The sequence below is a fragment of the Gallinula chloropus genome (assembly GCF_964237585.1).
Source record: "Gallinula chloropus genome assembly, chromosome: 4".
Taxonomy (NCBI): Eukaryota; Metazoa; Chordata; class Aves; order Gruiformes; family Rallidae; genus Gallinula; species Gallinula chloropus.
The window spans coordinates 70,076,072-70,101,052 of NC_140088.1; the positions used below are offsets into that span (position 1 = coordinate 70,076,072).

Here is a 24,981-nt window from a genome sequence, read left to right on the forward strand (position 1 = left end):
AAAGGTTTTGTATAAAATATGCCAAATTGATGTATTGAAGTTACATGAATTGAGAGAACATTAAAGTTGAAAACATCAGCACTGTGCCCAATTAAGTGAATAACTGTTACACTATGTGTGTCTAATATTTTATTATTTAAATATGAACTTAAGATCAGCCCTTTCAATGCGACTATCAGCAGTAGATATTTATCAGAAGTAAGCCAGCAAAAGTAACCAAATGGAAATGGAGCATTACCCTCTATAACAGACGATGATGCTCAGTAGAATTGCCCTGAATACTGAAGAGAAGATTATCATAGATTTTCCTTTTTTTTTAGCTTCTGTCTCCTACTGCTGTCTAAGCATCATTAAATATAGTTAATAATTTCTTATATGTCGATCCTACAAGAAAGGGTCTGGTTTTATTTGCCCATTATTTTAATCATTACTGCTACATTTTAAGAACCTCACAGATAGGTCACCATTATATAAAATGTTGAAAGAACACATTCACCAAGCAACAAAAAACCCTTTAATAAATCCTCTCCCTTAGATATTTCAGCATTATAATGATGTTCCTATTATGTTTCTTTTAAGTTAATCTTCACCTACAGTTGTTAAGTCTTGTTAAATGATCATTTTTCTGAAAGCCTTAGCAATTAGTGGAGCTCCCTAGCCATTGCTTTCAGCTTAAAAGCAAAACTGTAAAGGAGATTAACAATGTAGATTTCCAAAATGTATGTATTCAAAAGATCTGTACATCAGGTAACACCCTCTGCCCACTTTACCACATTAAACAATGTGTATTGCCAATACATTCCTCCATTTGTGTTAATAGAATCTTATGACTGTAGAATTAAATCCTTATGAGCTACATTATTTTAGTTAAAGCCTCCAAGCCAAGGCTTGTTCAATCTCATGTATTACTTGTTCAGAATTTACAAGTGACACCTCACATGATTGGTTCATATTCCACATTTTAGGACAGAGAGTGTGCAAAAGCTGGTAGTAATCTGAGTACTGGAGGTTTTGGCTCTGAAGTTTCATCATTAAATATTTGAGTGACACTATGATTCCTGTTATTCTTGGACTGCTTTACATGGCTTTGATTGACTGTCAGGCAGACCTGACATTTAGTGAAAGAGGTGGTGCTTGATGGCTTTTAGCTAATAAATGGCTATCCGCTTTCACAGTTGGGAGGAGAATTCCTCATTCACTTAACTATCCAAGTCTTTTATGTAAAAGCTAGATTTCTTCAATTTATCTAAACCATACAATCCAAATCCTGTCTCATCTAAGTCCTGAGAGTGTAGCTATATGTCATTGGGCATAATAAAAATAACACAATTCAATTTAACGTGGGAAGAAAACATCCTAATTTAAACCAACTTGTTAGCACTACCAATTAACTCAATAGACGCTTTATTGTGGACATGAAAATGTGGAAGGAGCTACTGTCATCTTTGATAAGTAGAGTGTAGACTGTAGAAATAAAGCTGTCGTGAACTTCACATAGATTAGAATGCATCCACATGATCCTTGAAGAATGATCACTGACAGAAAGCTGACATCTGAGAATTCAGTGCTTACTGAATTTGTTACTCAGTCCCTTCATTTTGTCAGTCTTATGTTTCTTGTCTTTGCAAGACTTCTTTACCTAAAGAAAAAAAAATAAGAAGCAGCATGCACCTCAAATGAGTTGTCTTCTGAAGGAAATTCTATGTACTTAAGTACAAGATTTATAATTGATTTAAAATATGAATACATAATATTCCCAGAGTGTGTGCTCTGGGCATACTGCAGCCCTGTTTTCCTCAGCAAGGGTTCTTGCCTTCCTTTATCAGAAGAACGGTGCTAAATAAAGTCTAATCTTCACAGTGATAATCAGAGAAATTAATGTACTTACTTTTTGAACTGGATTAGTTCAACTGCATTGAACTGAGTGAATTCTCATTCAGAATCAAAATAGCCTTTATTCAGTGTAGCCTATGTAACTTTCAAAATAAATCAAATTAAACCTATTTCAATCCGGTAAAGTGTGCCTACACATAGGTTCAGCATAATTTTACCTGTGTACACTGAATTCACAGCTTAAATTCAGAATTAGTTTACCTTAAGGCATGAGAATATAAACAGGAATCGGCCTGGGAGATTTTACTTCCTGTGATAAACACTGAACTCACCAACCTTAGATGTTCAAAGAACCTTTCGTTTCTTCAACAAAAGATTTTTCTTTTTTCTTTCCTTTTTCTGAGAACTCTTAAAGTCAAAGGGCATTGCTAAAAAAAATAATTATCAGACATAGCATGCTCAAGTTTCTGTACTACATTCCCCAGCATAACTTCACTTATCAGGTACATTTATTATAGAAGTAGTTTACAGAATCTATACCTTCTTAAGTGAGGTGAGGTTGATATGGAAAGAGAACAATCTGTATTGGATAAACTAGTACATATGGGGGAAATAAAGGCAACCAAGAAGTGAGAAAACTAATTGTAAATTACCAGTGCTGATGCTGAATGGAAAGAGTTCTGTGCCACTTAGCAGCATGTGGTTTGTGTACCTCAGTTACTTGGGCACTTTTGGAAAAAACTCAAAATGGCTGTGGTACTTTTTTGAGCTAAGCCAAATTGCTACTGTTCTGTATTCTGCCCATCACTAATTTATATTAATATCCATTTAAGAGGAAAAGATGTGCCTGAAAAGTTATTTCTGGCCTTGAATGTAATTGACTGTGAGTGTTCCATAATTTACAGTAATACAAGATACTGTTGATGTCTCTCAGGATATTTTCTCACCACCAGTCAAGTTTTTTTAACTCTGAGCTGCTTAGAATGATACCATTAATCTAACTAGGTGGCTGCAATATGTTGGGTAATCCCATGTGATGAAGAGCTGCTACAGCCCTTTGAGATGGGTGGCAAGAGCATTTTGTATAGGGTAATAGAACGTCTGGAAAGGAGTAGTAATGATACAGCTGAGAGGTAGCAGGTGTGATGAATGGTTTTCTAAAACACAGGCTTAGTCAGAGCTCTGCAGATGCACTTGTCAGGACTTTTAGATATTCTTATGAGAATTCTGTGATTTGGTGAAGGTTTCACTCTGGTTCTTGGGCCTTTACCAGTACAGAAAAACAAAAAAGAACCTGGTTGTAAGTTATCTGCATCACTGGTGTAGTGTTTCCAAACCCAGAATATCCTACACAAAATACATGTAGTCAGTCCATCCTTTTGTCCCTGAAGGAAGACAAAGGCTATGGAGTCTGTGTCAAGGGAGTCTGTATCTGCTGTCGTAGTTACCTGGTCACAAGTGTCACTGTCATATAAATTCTTCCTGTAGACTGGTTGGGCTGATGTTATAAATGTCTAGCATGTCCTTGTTTACATATACAGAACACAAGAGTGGTAAAAATCCCAGTTTATCCCAATGTATAGAAGTTTATTCTTTTGAAACTACAAAACTGGCTGATCTCCATGGCCTCATTGGTCACAACAAATAGGCTATGTCACTTTTAATTCTACTAAGAAGTATCTTATGAGCAAAGCCTGTTCATATAATTAAAGGCTGCAGGAGCAGAACTTCAGAAGCAAGGTCTTTATCAGAGGGGGAAGCCTCAGCACTTTTACCTGAAAAGGAATTTTGCCAGTCTTTCATGCAGTACCCTTAATGTGACTCCTAGTGCTATATGAGTAATATGTTGGAAACCACATTGCCATGTTTGTTGATCTAGGATTATTAACAATGTCCTTGTTCCACATTATTTATTTCAGATCACCAGCCTAGCTCTGATGTTCACTTGTCAGATGTCAGGGGAGCATCAGAAATGACAGACCTCAGTTTTAAAGCAGAGGTACCTTCTGAAACATTAGATACTAACGAGCCATCGATATTGGTGCTTCCGGGAAGAATATCCTGTGAGGTAAGGTTTTTGGATGCTTAAATCTTTGGGATAATGGTCAATGTTCTTGTATTGCTGATGCAATCCATTCACACTACAACAGTGTTGGAAAAAAAAAAAATAGGATGTGAGAGCGCAAAAAGAGAGTGCATCAAGACTAAAAAGGGTTTTATTTTGTGTAATAGCCACACTGCAGCCAAAAGATTAGCAAATAAAATAGTTTTCAGACTGCTTCTGAGAGATTTTATCTCTAGTACAATTATTACAGTCATGCGGACATTGTAGATCAGAAGGAGCTTATGGAGTGTCTTTTGACAAGAATCCATGATGGGTGTGTAGGTATATGCATATGTGCCCATACTGGGTTACACAAAAAGTGCTTATGTGAGCATATGCCTTGTCTGATCAGAAATATTTATATATACATATCTTCATGCATATCCTATGGACACAGGTGTTCTTATGTGTTTGTTTTTAATCAGAGCTACTTAGAGGAAAACAGAGGAAAATGTAAACAAAGGATGTATAATATCACTGCATTCTGTTATACAAGTAAATGGCCATGGTCAGATATGGAGGTTGCAGCGTACATGGAATGTCCCATATTTTGCTCGATATCTATCCTTTAAAGATGACTTAAATTATTTGAATGGTGAGATCAGTACAGTTCTAAGGAAGTAACTGTCCCACTGGTTCAGAAGGCAGAAGAGAGGTATTGTCTCACATTACCTGCTGCTTCTTTCTTACTTGACTGTCAGTTCACTCTAGGAGTTTAAACGATTAGTCTAAAGTATTTCCTGGTTGTCTTAGGCTGAATATCACTCTTCCAGACTATAAAGTAGAACATGTAAATGTAACAATTCACCTACATATGCATTTAAGATACTGTATTAAAATATTGTTAGGTATTACATTAACTGTGTCATTTATGTCAGTATTGCACTAAAGGATAACACTGATGTCATGTTTTGGTGTTTTGGGTTTTTTTTTGTATGAAGCTGTTGGTAAAGGAATTTTCTTTCCAACTTATGTTTTTATTTGCATTTTGCATTTTCAGTATAATTTTCTGAAGGACTAATGGGAACATGCTTTAATTTTATAGAACCCTGGTGAAATATTCATTTTGTTGAAAGATGAAATAGATGATGAAACTTTAGAAATTGAATTCATAGCAGATAATCAACAAATTAGGACACAGCCAGCCTCTTGGAATAAGAAGGTCAAGTACATGAAAGCTTTAGGTAAGAAAGCATTCTTTACCCTTAAGTAAACAGAAAATTTTGGACTCCCTTCATTGTTTCTGTTAAGTAGTTTCACTTCCCACTATTTGTAGGTGTTTCCTGTACATGGGTTTTGCACACAGAACATTTATTAATAATGTGAGTAGCAAGGCCTTGTGATTTATGGGAAAATAGATTCTATTAGGTTGTTTGTCATGAAATGGCAGGTGGCAGTCTTAAAATGTTGTTGATTAGTCACTGATTAACATTCTTCAAAATTACTGCCATAAAATGTAAAGCTAATAGTTTTTTCTTATTACTCTATTACTAAAACGTTTCATTTTATGTTTAATGCAGTAAATTTGGTTTTGCTCCTCTCTATAATTCTTGGTGACACAGGAAATAATTTCTTTTCTTTGTTCATGTCCATACTATTTTTCTGTATTACTCAGCTCTCCTGGTTTCTAATAATTTTTTCAACTGCTCCATCGATAACTAGTTCCCTACAGTGTCAACTAGTTAACAACAGTTCACTCAGGAGATCTGTGCAAATTTAAGGGCTACACATACCACCACTGACCTCATGTGAGTTAAGAATTAAAAAATTTGTCATGCTCACTACTGCATTGCATGCTGTGAATTATCAAAAGAGCTTATATAATATTTTATTTTAATACCCTTGAAATGCAACATAGATAAGAAGAAATATATAGGTGGAAAGAGAATGAGAGAGTGTGTGTGAGTGTTGGACATTTGGGATTGCCCTTTATTAATAAGGGTCCTGCTGATCTGATGTTGCAAGAAAAAATTGGTGGGGGGAAGCATTTGGGCAGTTTCCATTTAAGCCATTTAAGGTGATTTAGGATTCATTTGATTTCTTTGGCTCTATCACTTTTCTCCATTCTCAGGATTACCCATTTTTATCACTCTTATGGGGCAGAGTTAAGACTTTTAAGAAAACCATGCTAGTGCTGGTATGGTACAGCAGGATGCCTGGCACAATGAATACTAATGAATTATAAAATGTGCTCATAAAGAGGGCTCATGCTGCATACACAGAGCAAGCAATTCTTAAGTAACAGACTGTACAAATGCCTCTTTCCTTTGCCTTTGCTAGGTAAACAACTGGAATGGAAGTAATTATACTGCAATTTCAGCAGCCTAGTTCAAATCCAATTTTGAGAACCTTTTTGCAATTAAGAAAAATGTTTCAAAAGATGAATAGCAATTTGACTATTTGTAATAAATGAACTTTTCCTTAATTTGTAGGCATAAAGAAGTTGATTATAGGTCATCAGTCTATCAAAGGGAAGCTAGAAATTTGAAGCATGCTGTTTTCATCTCCTTTCTAATGTGAAGCAATACGATAGCTTTGTTTTATACAGATTTACAGATCTCTATTTTCTTTTGTCAGCTTGTTAATGATAGAGTGAAAGACCTGGATAAAAAACTGGTTGCACTGAATCATCTGTGAAATGCAAATCCAGTTCATCGACTGCATTTACTGTGAAATTTTTTGTTCTTTTACTCATTACTGAAGACCTTTGGTCTTGGATTGTAAAATATTTTCAGCTACTGTTCTGATTTGTGTTTTATAAGATTTTCCTGCTGGCCCTGTATGTGTAAATGTCTACTGTGAGGGAGTCATTAAGACCACAGCGCAGATTGAGTACTATTCTGTGGTGGAGGACATTGAGCACATTTTTAAGAAAGTGGCTGACCCAATAGCTTTCACTTGTCAGGTAAGTTGACTTCTGCATTTTAAAAGAAAAAAAAAGACTAGAAGTGTCAATATGAGCTAAGACACAATACACTGTGCTGTAAAGACTTCTCTAGATTATACTGTAATGAGTAATCGATCAATAATATGCTCAGGATTACAGAGGCCTGTCTTTGAGGTGTCTAGTTAGAAGCAAGTCAGGCAAGTGAAAACAAACTTATTCTTTTTTTGTTTTTATTTAGAATGATATAAACACCCATTGTGCTGTACATACCCAACGAATAACATCATGCATTACAGAGGATGAAAATAATAGTAAACAATACCAATGTCCCTCTCTATTGAAAGTGTTCTTTTCAGTAGGGTCTAAAACCAACAGAGGCAAGTAACCTGAAGTCATGTTGGTTTTGGAGTATTATTATTCATTCACCAGCAAACAGAATTTTTCTGGTATGGCTTGTATGGAAGATAGTAAGTTGTTATTCATATAGAGTCCATTTACAGCTGCTGAATTATCATTCATGTGGTTTGCTGGTTGCCATGCAGATTCTTTGCATATATTTAGAAGAATTCAGGTTTTGAGCTGGCTCTCAAATCAGCACAACAGACTGCAGTGCTTTGCAGCATGTCCTTTTTCAGTGGCACAGACAAAATAATAATAAGGTATCTATCAAGAAAGGATGGAATCTCAGGTGTCATTTGTTGAATGGTGGGTAGGCCAAGCAGACTTGTCATGATGTCTGTATTGTAATTGCAAAGCCAGAACAAAAATAATAGTCTTTGTTTCCAGTGCAGACAGTCTTATTTTCCTGTGACAAATCTACCTTATCTACCACCTAAGGCATTACACTCATAACGAAAGGATTAATAAAAAATGATGTATTGCATTATTAGCATTCTATTAAGAATGGGAGTAGATTCCTTCCAAGTACAAGTCACTTCTATTCTAAGAAAACAAGCTGTTGGACAAGAAAAATAGTGCAACTTGAAGTGCAAGTGTGTTCTTAAAATCTTTATAGTATCCATCATTCTTTAGCCTGTATTTTTAAGGCCATTGAAGTAAGCTTCTAACAGGTTTCATTTAAAATTTTATGCCTAAGGACTGTGTCATAATGATTAAAAAAAATTGTAATTAACTAACCTAGATACCTACACCATACCTGGTATTTCCACTGGAGAAATATTTGTGTTATTCATGAGTTTGACCCTTCATTTAACCACCATGACTAACCTTTAGTTAGACATGTGCCATTCAAATTATATTCAAATGCAAAAAGAATTCTGTGCAGAGCAGTAGTGCACACCAGTAAATACTGCTGAAGTGTTATGACTATCAGATATGTTTAACAATTCCCTCAACTTTACTCATTTCAGTAATAAGCAAGGGTTTAAATGAGGAGACTCTGTTTGCCTGCTCTTAATTTTATTGCTTTAGCAACTGAAAAATTAATGCCAAGAAATTTTTTATAATTCAGATGAGTTTTACAATCCACACAATATTGCTACTGCTCTGTGGGAAAGTGTAGTAATGGTAATTCTTTTGTAAGTGTACACATGTGTTGAAACATTTGTCATCATATTTAATGGTACCTGCTAGACCATGGAGTAAGGTATGCTAGCGAGGTGGCTAAACTATTTCCTCAAACTATTTAAATAGTTTAAGCTCTCATGTAAACCTGATTTAATGACAGTAAGATGCATCATAGAGATGCAATTTACAGAACATGATTTAACTTGATTTTAAAAATATGTTCACACAAGGAAAACCAGACAACGCTTATTAGAATTCCCATCAAGTAGCAGGAGTAGTAGTAACTTTTATTTAACCAGGATAATTAAAGTCTTTGAGACAGTCATCTTATTTGCAAAAGTATGCCGAGGCAACAGTCATTAATCTATGCAAAGTAGCAATCAAACACAATGGAAAACAAAGCAAAAATAAAGCAAAAAAATTTACAGCGACTATTGATCAAATCAATATCACTCTGTAGTTCAAAGAAAAATTCAAGATTTTCACAAGTGCTTGCAATCTGAGAAATCTCTGTGTTAAAATTCTGTGAGGAAAGTAAATGGCTACAGTAACGTGTACCAAAGTCATAATATATTGGTAAAGTACTTTGATTGTCTTGTGTGTTGGTCTCTTTGAGATGGCCGTCATTGAGATTATTGTCCCCATCTCCACTTTGTCCCCCAATAAAGCCAAACAGAGAAACCAAACCTAACAAATAGGTTTACAGCTATCCATTCCTTTTACTGATGGTCAGGTCAATTCAAACACATTAGAGGGCCACCAACCAAATATGGTACTTTTTTTTTAAGAGAGAAATTAAAGATTAACACTAGTGATATTTTAGATTAAACATGGTCCTCAAATCAGGTTTTTGGATTAAATTCTTTGCTGTATCTAATAGATTGTAATTTCTATGTTACAAATTTGTCTGAATTTAAAAAGCGTTTGCCAATGTTAGGAAGATATTTTAAACAACCAAATAAATATCTTAAAATATAAGATAGAGTAAAAAATGAAATAAGGTTCTTTGCATTAATTTCAAAAGAAAAAAATCCCAAAACTTTATAGTAAAGTAGGAAGATTTGGGATCATAGTAACTGAACCACACTGCTGAACGAACTTCCTATCAGAATATATTAGGGTGGATGTTGGCTAAAGGCCATGAAATTTTTGTGTTCTCACTTTCATGTAATTCTTCATTAAAGAAACTCTCTTAGGGAATTTTTGTTCTTACAGTAACCTAGTGTACAGTCTGATTCTCAGGTTCTTATAATTCATAATTAAACTTTCTCATATTTCAGTTTTTACTTTTCATCAATGTCTCATTTCATCAGAATGCTAGATTTACATGGGGCATTGATTTTTCTCTCAGACTTTCTACCAAATGCAACTATTGATTCCATTATTTAGTGATCTCTTAGTTTTTCAAAAAAATTAAAACTATGGTCATATGCTTATTACAGACATTGATAGGTTGACGTTAGTTTGAGTGACTTAGAATATCTACAGAGATTCAGGAAAACTTTAGGACAAACTTTGGTTGAATAATACTCCTATGATTCTGAAAGATGTGGTATCTTAAAGGATGTTTTTATCATAGTCATCAAATAGGATTCCAGTTACAGTGTATATTGAAAAAGAAGAATGAAAATAAAGTGCAGCCTTTTCAATGAAAACTTCTAAGAAAAAGCTATATGATTTATGTGGTGATATTATGTATGCACCTTTACCTGATCCCTAGAGATACTTCCTTTGAAACTGTTCTTAATATTTCAGTCTTCTAAGCCACGTCAGCAGCTGTTATTTTAAAATATTTCTTTCTTTTTTTCTAAGTATGAAATCTTTCCATATTCTATCTTAGACTAAAATTGTCAGAAATGCCTAAGTGATTCTTTTTGGCAGAAATAATCTAGAATTTGAAGTGCATATAAAATAGTGTCTGGTATGTAAGAACTACTGAAGAAGTTCATCTTTATGTAAATGTAACCCTGTTACTACTGCTAAAGCCAGAAAGAAATATGTTAATTTACAGGCTGTGTATGCTGTGTTTCAATGGCACACATTTTCAGGACTTTGTTAGCAGTTATTAAAGAATGTAGGTCATCTCATTCACCAAAGCAGCAAAATATGTGCTTAATCTTTTCCCTTTTTCAGAAATGTTTTAGAAGCTCAGGTGTGATGGTCAGTGCTTGGGGCTTCTCTGCTGCTCACAACTGCGTCCTATTGCTCTGAAAAGTGGGTGAGGGAATGGAGATACTGCCTACACCTGGGGAGGCAGTACTGAGCAAGGACAAGCTGTTGGTGATGACTTTTGAGGCAAGTGGTAGCACTTGCAGGAGGATAAGACCGAAGAGTGGAGTAGAAAGCAGCTGGCTGTGCTTCTGAGAGTGTAGGAAGAATTGCATACAAACTCACTATCTTAATTCTGTGCAGCTCCTGGAAAGAAGAACTTACCTACAGTTACACAGGGAGGAACTAGTGCTTTTACTTTTTTGTCCTGTTGTGTTTTAAATCTTTATTTAGTTACAATGTGGGCTTTCTCAAACTCCTGTCTGGCTTAGTGTTCCCTTGAAGTGTGCTTGACTTTAAACACTGTTCTACTGCTGTTTGCTACGGTGAAGCTTCAGCATGAATTTTAGGTGTGGTGGTGGGATTTCTTGAAGATTTCATGGTCCTATGGAGACTGGTGTAGGCTATATAAAAATATGTAAATGCAGTATACTTCGAGTCTGTGATTGCTTTGGATAAGGAATGGACAGCAAAGTCAAGTCTAAACTAAATTCTTTGTTAGGGAGGTGACTTTTATATTAGTATGGAGCTGGATTTTGCTGAGTTGTGCTATGGCTAGTTCTGTTTTGCTGTTGTTTCTGCTGTTATCTTCACATTTGTATTGGAATAGGCCCTCCTGTATGTGAGATAAGCCGTTAATGTAGACTTTTTTAAACAATGACTAAACTAGATTTTCCTACTATATGTCGTGAAGTAGCAGAACAAAGCTATTCATTACAGTTTAGTAAAGAGAGCTTGTTAAATAATTTTTTGATCCTTTCCTGGAATAAGAGGAAAAAAATTGAGGTGGAAAACTTTAAAGCAAATTAAACTGATAACTGCATAGGAAGAGCCTGACTTGGAAATTATAGAAATGGATAGGCTGGTCATCAGAAGTCAGTCCTATTAAAACATGAGAAACTTAATCTGCTCCCTTTGGGAGATCAGGCAGTCTACCTTTTGTCTCGGCAGCTTGTAAAAACTGAGCTTAAGCCATGCAATTGTTTATGGCCTTGAAAATTTTGCTGCAGGTTGCTGAAGTTATGCACTCTGATTTCAAGAACTTGCTCCATCTCAGGTTGTGAAATATTGTCTTAGCCTGTGTAAATTTGGTTGTCTGATTGCAAAGTAAAAAAGCTATGAACTTTACAAGTACTCATCTCACAGATTTTTTTGCCAAAATACAAGGGACAAGGTACACTCCACTCATCTGAGCCAGTTCTTGTATTATTATTTATTTTTATCCTACTCTAGATTGAGCTTTCCTAAGGTAGTACCAATAACATATCTAAGACCTCCTTGGAAGAAGAAAGAATAGTGTGGTGTCCTATCTGGATAGTAGTAGTATTCCTTTTCATAATTTTTAAATATGCTGTGGTTTTTTGTATTAATAAGGAGGGTTTTTTTCTCAATTCAAGCTGTGAATCCATTAATAAGGTTAGGTCTTTATTCTAGAATAAGCCTTAAAGATGTGGTTTTTTTCTTAGAGGAGTTTTGAGGGCTTGGGTTTTTTTACTGCTTATTGCTTTGATTATTGGGGCCTAAAGATTCATAATTATTGAATAAAAAATATAGAAAATGTAATGTGATAGTACAGAAAAGGTGAATTATGGAAAGAAATAGTTCACAAGTCACTACGTAGAATGTTTTGTATGCATCGTAGTCAATATTAACATTTCCATATAGTTAACAATGGGGAAAAACCCCCAAACATATGTTATTACTGGTAGCTCTTTACCTGCAGAGACTTGACTCCAAATTCTGTGTCATTCCTTAGGAATTCTCGTGCCTGTCCTCTCTACGTTTTCCAGTCACATCACACTTATTTACTTACTTAGACCAGCCTTGGGAATTTAGCTTCGTGTTCCATTAGTAGATCACTCTGTCCTTTTCACCGTGTTGGTCAGAGGATTTTTTTTAAGTTTATATACTAAGTGTGTCTGCAGATATTCCCAGTTAGTGATCCCAGAATTGTCTTGACCAGAAAAAGAGGTCAGCTGCAGAAGGCTAACTTTAATGCAGGGCAACCGAGCAGAGTAAAACAACTTATCCTGAGAGCTTCTCTGCTATGGCTGAGCTCTTTTTGGTGCCCAGTACAGTGCAGACTAGACTAGCTCCGTAGTCTGGTATGTCCTTACTGTTCAGACCTCTGCTGTTGTGCTTCTCTTGTCACACCAAGCAAAGCAACACTTAATTGTGACTACCTTGAGAGTCACTAGAAATAGATGTCTGCCTCCTGTGCAGAAACAGGTGATCAAAAAAAAATCCCATGGCTGTCAGTGAAAATTTCCCTAGACTCCAGACTCTATTTAGTAGGAAGATAATTTAACTGGTTGCTATTGGTTTCTTAACCTATAAGCAATGCTATGCCTTGGCTGATGGAACCGAAGCCCTTTCCTACCTAACAGGTATGCAGCCTTCGTGTAAAGGCTTTGGGTAACAGAGAGACACGGTACTCTTCAGACTCATCCTGAATTACTGCTGTAGTAAGACCTTGGATTTATTGGCACCATGTGTCTGTCAGAATAGTTCCTGGCTATTACACTGGGTTGTCATAGCTAAATTGAGAGTTGATAAGCATAAATCTTCCTGTCCTTATCCTTCATCCTGAAGTTTTAAGCTGTTACTGAAATTCATGGATTATAATACCTGTTTTTCTTCAATTAGATCATGTTATGGTTCTTCTGTATTAGAATATCTCTTCTGTGGTTTTCAGAAGCTATGCTAAGAGTGAGTTTATAATAGAACTGTTTGAGTAATCTGATTCACCAGCATTCTGAGTATAATGTTAAAATTACATATGCAACAAAAGTACTATTTTTAATTTTTTTTCTTTCTTTTAAAAATACTATTTTAAATATTTTTTTTCTTTTAAACAGGCTTTTAAATTTTCTTCTGTTGAGAAACTGGACAATGTTTTGACTTTGTTATTGAAAAGCAAAATATCTACTCATGATTTCATCCCTTTCCAAAGTGAAGAAGAGCACCATCAACAAGCTAGTGAGTCACTTCTTTTGTGCATTGATTTTCATTACTTATGCTATAGTTATTACTTGTAAATATCAATAAGACAAATTTTAATTATTTAAAGCAACTAGTGAAATGGAGAAGTCTACAATAAAGACAACATAGCCAGGAAAAATTAATTCTGTAAATCATTACTTTGTGACTCAGTGCTATGTATTTAAACTTGTCCGGATGTTTGATCCACTTTGGATTAACTGCAAATTGACAGGTTTACAGCTGATAAAATTTATACTTATGGAGAAAATGGGCAATTAGAGATGTGAGGAGATATCTGTACATTATATATTTTTCATTAATTGCTCTTCTGCAATGCAGTTTAAACTTCAATTTCTCCAAGTTTGGTGATATGAAAGGAAAAATCAGAAAGGTTCTCTTGCCAAAGAGAATGGATGACTTCTGAACATAGAACAGCACAGAACTTCTCCATTTGCTTTACTACTTGTGCACTTAATAGTTTCCATTGCTTCTTGCCAAAAGATAATTATTTTAATTTCATTTTTAAAAAAAGTATCCTGGTGAGTTAAAATAGGAATTGTCTATAAATTAGACATCCTATATGCACAATTCAATAGTGTATCAAGAGAAGCTACTGTTTAGTACCAAATGGAGGGTCCTGATCGAATTCATTACCACTTATTAAGGATTTAATTGCTTTGCAATAAACCAAGAGTGTGATTATTGAGCTTGTGTTTTGAAAGCATCATTATGATGATGCTCCAGATGTGTGTTAGATCTTGGCTTTGCTAAGAAACTCTTGAGGAAAAACAAAAGCCAAGAAAATGCTTCTCTTCTGAAATACTAAAGAAAAATGTTTGAGTTTTGTCATTTTGTGTACTATGGTTTTGAGAGAAAAATAAACTCACTGTGATGAAGTACAACATAACATTTCTCATAACCAAATATAGCAAATTTTGAAGGTAACTGCTATCACTATCATGCTTCCTTTCCTTCACTATAAGGCTTCTTTGATGATGTCCTAGGCAAGTATGATTCCACTTGTGTTCTGAAAATGAGTTTACATGTGAGTCTAGGTTAATGGAAGTAAATAAGTAAGGTACCTGTCCTTGCCAATTTCCTGTGCAAGACTGCAGGATGAAGGTTTATAGGACACATTGAAGTGTCATTCCCAATATCATAGAATCACAGAGTTGTAGGGGTTGGAAGGGACCTCAAGAGATCATCAGGTCCAACCCCCCTGCCAAAGCAGCTCCCTAGGACATATCACTCAGATAGGTGTCCAGACGGGTCTTGAATATCTCCAGAGAAGGAGACTCCACCACCTCCCTGGGCAGCCTGTCCCAGTGCTCTGTCACCCTCACTGTGAAAAAGTTCTTCCACATATTGGTGCGGAACTTCCTATGTTCCAACTTGCAGCCATTGCCCCTTGTCCTGTCTCCACAGACCACTGAAAAGGTGCTGGCTGATTCCCCCTGCATCCCCTGCTTCAGATAATTATAAACTTTAATTAGGTCCCCCTTTAGTCTTCTCTTCTCAAGGCTGAACAGTCCCAACTTACTCAGCCTTTCCTCATAGGGGAGATGCTCCAGGCCCTTAATCATCTTCACAGCCCTGAAACCGGAGTCTTGATAACAAAAGATTTTTCTGCTCTTCTAGTAACCAGTATATTTTTGAGTAGTGAGAGTAATTCCTGTCAACCTGCAATCTCTCCCCAAAGGGTCTGTGTGGCTCAAGAGCAAGTTGACAGGTTGCGAGTGTGAGCCAAGTAATCACCATATTAAAATTAATTGGTTTGATGTACAGCACAATAAGAAACCCGAAGTTAGATATCTAGATTATTCATGAAAGAAAGATGTTGCAGAACTAAAAGCACTCAGAGCGTGAGAAGCCTAGGCTCTGAGCCCCCTTCTGCCTGAAAGGTATGTAAACCCATGTCTTTGGCTGCCTATGAGAGCATTCCAAACAGGCATTAGATGCATCAGGTCTAAGAGAGGACCAGCATCTAGTCGTTCAGTCACTTCTAGAGAATTTTATTCCATGCACCATTTTTTCTCCCAAAGAGAAAAAGCCAGAGAATGAAAAATAATTAAGTACTTTTGGGAAGGAAATGAAGCTATCAGACAAAAAAAAAAAGCTCTTTAGCATTAAGGGGAGTTATTCTTGTATCTCTGAACAGGCATATGAATCTGGCCCGATTTCATAATTCCTGCATGTGCTGCTTTTCCCTAGTCGTCAGAATAGGCTAATGTGCCAGAAGTCCAACTGTCTCTTTCCAAGGGGCACAGACACTTTTCATTCGAAGATACTTAGTTGAAGTAGAGACAATAAGTCAGAAATACTTTTATGTTCTTGGTGATTCTGTAGGATTCCTACTCACTTCCAAACTTTGCTTCTAAAAACTTCAAAGCCTGTTGAACTCAATAAAGAGAGCCTCTGATTAGACTTGGTATCAAATGCTTAACTCATAAAGCTTTGAATGAATATCTAGTTTTTCTCCAAAAACGGACTGTACTTAATATTCTGGCTTTCCAGTCTGGATGTAATAACTTAATAATACCTTTACCCAAAGCTAGATGCTTCCTAAGTAAAGATGCACTCCTTTCAACTGAACACTAAAAGAAGTTGAAATCTTAAACTGTATCCTTTGGAGACTGTTTCACAGCTGCAGTCATTGGTATGACTGCAGGGGGTCAATCTTGCAGCATGAGGCATAGAAAAGAGAAACCTTTTTCTGTCTGTTTTTACCTTGATGCTCTATTTTAACTTTATAGCTAGCACATCTGATATATTGCTGTACTTAGAAGTTCTCAGTATGAACTCAGGTGAACAAATAATGATGAACTCATTATTTATTTTTACTGGATAATTAATGAATTGCATGGTTCAACTTCTCACATAGGATACAGCTGTGTGATTAAAATCTTAGGAGTGTAAAATTAAATACAAAATCTAATGGGAAAAATGCAGGTGATGTAATCAAAGAAAAATGCAATGTGATGCTTTTATATATTAACAATGGTTTGGATCAAGACATGATGAGATGCATGTTTGATTACACAGTTTTTCAAGAACCATTCCTCTCTCCAGAATGGCTGTTTAACAATTTATTTTTTTAGTATGATGAATGCAGTATTTGTGAGAGGTCAGTGTCTAGGCTTATAAAAGTCAAGATAGATGGCAAAGATGCAAAAGGTCAATTCTGATACCATCTTGCTTTCAATGCATCTGTTGCAAATGTCTGAATAATCCTCTCAGCTGGTACAACTTTGGTTCATTCTTCAATGCCTAGTTTCAGATTGCCTAAATGAATGCCATCTTATAACTGTCTTCAGTATATATGCAGAATCTCTGCTAGAAATGCAGTTTCATCACTCTAGGTGATAAGAACGGAAGTATGTACATGATATTACTGTAGCTCTCGCTGTGTTTATCGCGCATATATGTGATCATATTTATAGAGCTTTTTCTCTTGCAATCCATGAAGCTTTTTATTTGTCTCTGATTTCCATTTGTACAAAATATATTGAAGACTTTGAGCACTTGATGACAGACCTTGTGTGTAATTCTTTAATATGATGTTTTCTGAGTGACTGGTCTGTTATACCATCTATTATGTCAGAATAACCAAATTTCATAAGGATACCTGATTATCTGTCTCTATACTGGCATATGTGTATGCAAGTATGCCTATAAATAAGATGTGATTAGATAAAATCATCTATTGTTATTTCCCTGGAATAGACTCAGTATCTTCAATATTCCCATTTCTTTTAATTAAAACCCCCAAGATATGATAAATTACTATGTTTATGTAGTATCTGAGGAGAACAATTTAACTGCCTTAAGATAGGTATATTGCTGGATATAAAGATTTCTGTTAAGGGAGGTTTTTCAAAAGATGCCATAGGTCTCAAATACATGTTCTGGAAATTTGAATCTTGCCATCTGAGCAAGAATTGGTTGAGCAGTACATCAGACTTTGTGAGGTTCTTTGCAATATGAAAACCCAGTGCTATGGCCCTGCAGGTACTTTAACGAGTATGTAATATTCCGTCTCTATGGGATTTCACTTGTTGGGCTACATGCAGGAAGGAAATGACATCTCTGCCTAGATGGAGGCAATGATGACACTATATCTTCGTGTGTTGTTAGACCTTCCTTTCAATTTTTCAATATTCCTCAAAATAAATTGATTTATAAAAGGCAACAATTTGAAGTAGTAAAAATAGAAATTTGTGCTGATGTTTCTACAAACTGTGGTCTCCAGTGGTAGCCACTGGAATGTATTTTGCCATGCATAAGATGAGTTTCTGTTGTTTTTGATGAAGTATGGTAACCAAAAAGTAAAGCAGGAGTCTCTGCCAGAAAAACGTTGTTGGAACTGCTGTATACATAAAAGCTCATCAGATATAAAGTGCATGCTTCGGACCTGAACTGTGCCTTTTTTGGCTTTAATTGCTTTTTTTGTTGGTGTAATTCTAAAGAAGATAAAAGTATCTGAACATTGCCAAAATACATTTAGGATTATGTATGGATATTACCTTCTAGCAGTACAGAGGAATTAAGATAAAGACTTCTATTCAGCGTATCAAGGGGAAGAATGTATTAGTAATGAGTGGTATTTAAAGAGATTATTCTCCAGTCTCTGAAGGGAAATTCTGGAAGCCCAATCAGATGAGAAAGCTAAAAGCAGACTGAACAGAAGCCACTGGAAAAACGTTGTGTTTAACAACAGCATTCACTGAAAGACAGAGCCAAGGCATGTCTGGATTTCTTAGTGGTGGTGTTTTCTATTCCTTGTGGAGGCATGTAACTGAAGCTGGAAGTACTGTGCAGAATATTGTGCGCTCTGCACCAAACTGATTTTAGGAAACCTCATTACTTCATATTCTGGAAATATAATCCAGTCAAAATATACTAACAAATCCAAACTCATATTTAAACATTTTTTTTTTTCCAGCTTAGAAAGTTCTGATTCTATTCTTGAATCCTCAGTTTTGGGAATTCTCGGTGCATTGAATCCTGTCCAAGAGATGACAATTTACTTGAGGATAACCTGTTCCTTTTGCACTATTGAGGTGGTTTAGCCCTGGCTGGAGGCCAGACACCCACCAAAGTCAGCCTATTACTCCCCTTCTTAGTTGGACAGGGGAGAAAATACATATTAAGTGGCTCAGGAGACAAAATAAGGACAGGGAGAGATCATTCTGTCAGCAATGACATGGGCAAAACAGACTCAACGTGAAGAAGAGAGAAACTACTCTACTTGGTTACACTACACTACAAAGAACAGTGACAAAAACGGAGTTGAGAGCATGACCAGATCTTAAAACAAACGTAACCAGATCTTAAAACACTTTCCCCCCACCACTCCCTTCTTAGAAGACTTTAGTCAGGATTTTGCTCCCTTCTTCCCACCCTGTTCACAGTACAGGGGGGACAGGGACTGGGGAAAATAGGGTTTTCGGTAGCACCTTCCTCCCACCCCTCCATTCTAAGCAGACTTCCCTTTAGCCATGATGTTGCTCCCTTCTTCCCCTTCCCCCAGCTCGCAGTACAGGGGGGCAGGGTTCTTGGTTACTTCTTCATGAGCTGTTTTCCTCAGATCTTAAAACACCTCTAACCTCCCCCCACCATGCTCCTTTCTTAGCAGACTTCACTCTAGTCATGATTTCATTCCCTTCTTCCCCGTGATCGCAGCACAGGGGGGCAGGGACTGGGAGATGGGGGCTTTGCTCAGTCCCTTGCAAGTTGGTTTCCTTCTCAGCCGTGGGGTGGGGTGGGTGGCATTCATTCCACACCCTCCCCCTGCTGCACCATGGGCTCTCACCCATGGGAGACAGTCCTCCACGAACTTCAATGTGAATCTTTTCCCACAGGGCTTTATCTCTTTATCACAGTGTCTCTCAGTCCCAGTCCTCCATGGGGTTCCAAGCCTCCCCCCAGCAAACCTGTTCCAACACAAATATTTCTCTCTCATCTCTGTGTCTCTGATTCTCCTCATGGCTGCAAGTGCTGGCAGGGGCTTGTTCCAACATAGGGTCACTGTGTCTTCTCTGTCTCCACCTGCTCCATCCAGCATGGAGCCCCTCCATGGGCTGCAGGTGGGGTCTCAGCCTTTTCCATGGGTTTCTCCATGAGCTGCAGGGGCATCTTTCTCTCCAGCATCTGGGCCGCCTCTTCCCCCACCCTTCTCCAGCCTTGGTGTCTGCACAGCTTGTTACATTTTCTCACTCCCTTCTCCAGTAGCAAAATGCAGCTGCTTCCGGGTTGTTTTCTCCTATATGTGATTCTCAGAGGCGCTCGTCTATCTCTCGGGCCGCGACTTTGGCCTTGAATTGCTCGTTGTTTATAGTTTAGGCTGGCAGAAAACACTAACTGCTGCTTACAAAAACTGTCTCAGCAGCACAGCCTCACAAAACTGCAACAACTATTAATGAATTTTCCCTTTTTAAAAAAATTATGTTACTTTTTTTCTGCTTAAACTCAAACAGAGAGGCTTATGAAAAGTGCTGAATTTATTCTTTTTTGTAGAAAATACTGTTTTTTGTCAATTACCACTGCTAACAGCATGTCCTATTGTAACTTCTGTCTGTTTCAATTTGAAACATCTACCCCCACAGAAGAAATACATTCTGGGCTTTCAGTTGCTAGTGAAATAACGGGAGAAAAGATAGACTGGGAGAGATGAATCAGATGAGACTTTCAGTACTACTTTGATTTAATTGATATTCACACTGTAGAAGTAATTTAAAGTGTCTATTTAAATTACATTGCGGGGTGTTTTTAGCAATGTCCTGTATCAGAAATTTGGGAAATAAAAGAAGGATGTTTTACAAGATCTGCAGAGATATCGCTCTAGGCTGTTCTGTTTGCTTACTGCAATTTAAGAAAATTCCCGTAGGCTAAGAAAGAGCTACAATACAGTAATATTAGATTTTATGCTCTGTTTTATAGCTGAGGTGTTCCAGAATGTTGTGCAGAGAAAAGCAGAGAAGGGATTATGACAAAACAAAACACACAAAACAGTAATGCCCTCTTAACCTTGCGTATGTCAACTAAAACTTTAATTAAAGGCAAGAACTGGCCTCAAAATTAGTTGAAAGTTGAAGAACCACCTTAATGCACTTAAAAGTATGCCACTTTGGCAGTTTCTCTTTAAGCATTCTTTCCCACCAGCTAACTAGCTTGTACTGTAGAGTGCCAAGTAGCAGCAGCTCTTCTTTGTTAATCTTCTTCATTAAAGTACTGCTACCAAGTAAAAGTTGTTCATCTCTAGTTACCCAAATAACTACTACTTGTGTTCATTTCTATATATTTAGCTGAAATGTATCAGCTGTTCCAGTTTCACAGCTGATGAAAGTTCCATCAGTTTTCCCCAATTCAGTGTGACAAACTTGCAAGTTCAAGAATGGTATTTTCTGCCTGAAGCATGTGGCTTTCAAATAATTACAGCTCTTCGTACTGTGTATAACACAAAACTTAAGTTAAAGCAGTTAAACGCAGTATGGTGGAGATTTCTTTACAGTAGAACATCTAATTTGTCTTCAGTCCTCACTGAATTTTGTGAATATACAATTCAGTGAACAAATAGGACTTAAAACCAAAAAAGCCCAAACACAAATAGGTTTTTGCAGTGTGTTAGTCTTACTTGGTAATTTTGGCAATGATACCCTCAGTTGTCATTCACTTTTGCTGTAGAACTTGGAGGAAAAATAAATTATTCCCGTTTGTTAGGTGATTTTGGAGGGATTTAAACAGTTAAAGCTGTGCTTCTTTTCAGAATGAGGTCAAAAGAAAGACCAGTAGGCTTCAATTGGATCTTTTGAGATTATTAACCTTACTATGTATTTTAAATAAATATGTATGTAGGGAAAGAATTTCTGAAAGGTCAGCTCCAACATCTTTTTCCCCTGCCTGCAAGGCTGGCAAAGCCACTCGCTTAGACAGGGCTGAGGATGTACTACTGCTTAAAGAAATGGGCATTGAAGTATTCCTGAAATTGCTTAAAGAATAGCAGCTGTCTCAGCTGTTGGTGTAACATTAGGTGCAGGACTAACTGGTATTTGTTAGGAGCTCTGAGAAAATTTGAAGGTGAAACAGCTGGATGTCTGGCAGCAGTGTAAATTTTTAAACTTCTGTAGTACTAGAAGATGTAATTGTGATGCCAAAACCTTGTTCTCTGGGTACCTTGGGAGCTAGAAGCAGGTTAATGTGTTGTCTCTTCCAGAAAAATTAACAGAAATTGTAACAAAATAAATATTTCTGTGACGTGAAATCTTGCTTTACAGTTTTCTTGCGGTTTTTTGAGTCAGCAACTCTTATAAAAGGAGGGCTAATTGGGAAGAAAAATGGGGGAAAGGTCTTATGAGATTTAGTAATCATGCAGTAAATTGTCAGGTGGTATTCATTGCAGGTGAAAACAAAGTGATGCAAGTGGAAAAGCAGTCTTACGTTGTCATACAATATGAGAGACTTTGAGCAGGCTATTAGTACAGAAAAATGAGACTGTGCAGTTCCATGATAACATCGACTTGTTGCTAGGCAGCAGATCAAAAAGCAAATCAAATACTAGGAATTATTGGGAAAGGGATAGAGAACAAAACAGGATATAATTATGACAATGCATAAATTACATGGCTCACCCACAAGTTGAGTATCGTGTCCAGCGGCTCTTCTATCATTTCAAAATAGTTGCGTTACAGCTAGAAAAGGCTCAGAAAAGAGTAGTGAAGGTGATAGAGTTGATTCTCTGTAAGACACAATTACGTAGACTGGAGTTCTTCAAGAAAGAAATTTTGGGAATGAGTAAATCTCTGTAAGTGCAGAGAAAGAAGACAGGGATGGAGAATAGGCTGAACCAGGGACTATTAACTGAACCTAGCAGGAGTGGGGCTCAAAAAACCACTAGAGGAAGCACTTCTTTACACAGTGTACAGTAAAGACACGGTCACAAGACCCTGAGGGTACAAGAAGTTGGTGGTGCTGGGGCAGGCTGGATGCATACTTGGAAAAACAATATGCTATATTGTTTGAGGCCACAACTGGAGCAATGTGTCCAGTTCAAGAAAAACAGGGAAATACTGGAGAGAGTCCATCAGAGGGCTACCAGGATGATTAGAGTACTTGAACATTCCATATGAGGAAAGACTGAGAGAACTGGGTCTGTATAGCCTAAAGAAGAGAAGACTGAGAGGGGATCTCATTAACACTTATAAATACCTTAAGAGTGGCTGTCTAGAGGAAGGGGGGCAGGCTCTTCTCACAGGATGAGGGGCAATGGGCACAAGCTAGAACACAGAAAGTTCCATCTCCATATAGGAAAAAACTTCTTTACTGTGAGCCTGAACTAGCACTGGAACAGACTTCCCAGAGAGGTTGTGGAGTCTCTTTCTCTGGAGATACTGAAGACCCGTCTCGATGCAATACTGTGCTAAGTGCTCTAGGTGATCCTGCTCTAGCAGGGGGGTTGGACTAGATGATCTCCAGAGGTCCCTTCCAACCCCTACGAATCTGTATGCTGGTATATAGAGAAATCACTACACGAAAATCCAGAAGTTATCAGAAAATGGAGTATGAAGGCAGAGGGAGGTACTGATTCTGGTTGATCTTTCTTTTTGTTGTTGTATATAACGTGTGGACACCCTTGGAATGCAGGACTGTGTTGAAATGATAAACTGACTTTATCCCGGTTCTACAAGGTGAAAAATAGACTGTGATAGCAATGTATATTATGCCATTTCAGATAAATCTTAAAAAAAAACTTATCAGACACATTTCCATTACAGGGATAAGCAACATTTTCCAAGTCTGTCATAATTATGTGGAATTTTCAGAAATGTCTTTTAATGTGAAAACACAGCAATATAAACCTATGCAAATATCCCATTCGTATGTCTCAAAATATTCTGAAAGCATTAAGTAATGTACACCTAAGAAAAAGCATGTTTTAGATGTAAAGTTTTCTTCCCCTTGCAAGCAAACTTATTTCTCAATAGAATTAAACTGATTTAAAATACCTCTGTTGAGAAGGAAAAAAAAAATTCTCAGTAATGCTAAAGGCTCCTTTACTAAAATATATATGTGAATTATAAAAGTGTTAGTTGGAGGAATTGCTCTTGGGATGCCAGTTGTGTATCAGCAGTTTGATAACTGTGATTCCATAGCACAAAGGACTTTTGTAAAAGGTGGTGTAATGTGTTCTGTGAAAGCAAAACTGTTCTTTATTAAAACTTTGTTTCCATATACAGATAGCCATTTGGAAGAATTTCCTACTCTTCTTCACTGTGCAGCCAGATTTGGATTAAAGAACCTTGTAACATTTCTACTCACTTGTCCTGAGGCTACACAGGCTTGCAAAATAGCCAACAAATACGGAGATGATCCAGCAAGCATCGCTGAGAAGTATGGGCACAGGGAACTAAGAAAATTAATGAAAGAATTGTCAGTAAGTCCATATGTTTTTTCATGTGTAGTCTATAATTAGAGGACTATGAATGATGTTGTATTACTGAGAAGCTATAGTATCTCCTCTTATAAGGCCTAATGTGTTGTAGTTCGGTCTGAAAATATTTTTATACTTATGCTGTCTCAGAAAAAGGGGTAGAAATGGGGTGCAGCCACTTTCTTTGTGCACTGTCATAGTGGAGATCAGATGTGTTGTGCTGCTTGAATTTTGGGTGTTTAATGGAAGGTGAATAGTGAACCACAAAGCACCTCACATGGTCTGTCTTTCAGTGCCCAAACAATGGCTATGTTTTAAGTAGTAGTAGTGCCCAGCTATCTAGCGTAGGAGACAAAGACTTCTTTAAAAGTGACTCTGAGGAGTGTTGCCAGTCTTCCACTTTCAGGAGTGGTTTACCCTCTCTTGGCTCTCCAGTCCATGTGAAGGAAGGCTAAGTTTTACCACCCTACGTTAGACAGAGTATATCTTTCTTCAGTTGGATATACAGCAGGGGGCTGAGGCTATAGTTGCCTTTCCACATGAAATATAATAGAATGAAGATCTGTGTGTTGTTTTAGCCAATAAAATATAACAGAATTGGCAGTAAAAAGAAATATACTGTAGTAACATCTGAGAGCTTAAAATTGGTTCAAGTCTTTATTGTGGTAACCGTAACATAAGCAGAGATGATAACCTCAGAGGTAAATGATGCACTCAAAGAAAGATGGGATGTGAACGTTGGCATAAGTGATGTCTGTGTTGTGAAGACCTGCTACAGTGTTGCTGATACTGTAAAAATTTTTTACTTTTTTCTTTTATGTGTGTCAGATTCCATATTCACACACAAATGTTAACAGCGGAGATGTAAGAGAAGAACGTACAAGGAATGAGAAAGGCAGAAGTTTCACTTTTTTCTGTTAGCTAATCATCTTGGTGTAACCATGGATAGACGTA

General features: G+C 36.9%; 1 protein-coding gene across 1 annotated transcript in view; it reads left to right on the top strand.

The window, feature by feature from the left end:
* Nucleotides 1-24,981, top strand: part of BANK1 (B cell scaffold protein with ankyrin repeats 1) — a gene marked incomplete at both ends in the record, with an annotated part of 116,554 nt that overhangs the window by 19,044 nt on the left and 72,529 nt on the right. Inside the window, 5 exons of the mRNA XM_084263253.1 lie at nucleotides 3,753-3,901; nucleotides 4,983-5,121; nucleotides 6,700-6,842; nucleotides 13,478-13,598; nucleotides 23,834-24,030. Of these exons, the coding sequence (XP_084119379.1) occupies nucleotides 3,753-3,901; nucleotides 4,983-5,121; nucleotides 6,700-6,842; nucleotides 13,478-13,598; nucleotides 23,834-24,030 (749 nt within the window). The remainder of the gene's footprint in view (nucleotides 1-3,752; nucleotides 3,902-4,982; nucleotides 5,122-6,699; nucleotides 6,843-13,477; nucleotides 13,599-23,833; nucleotides 24,031-24,981) is intronic.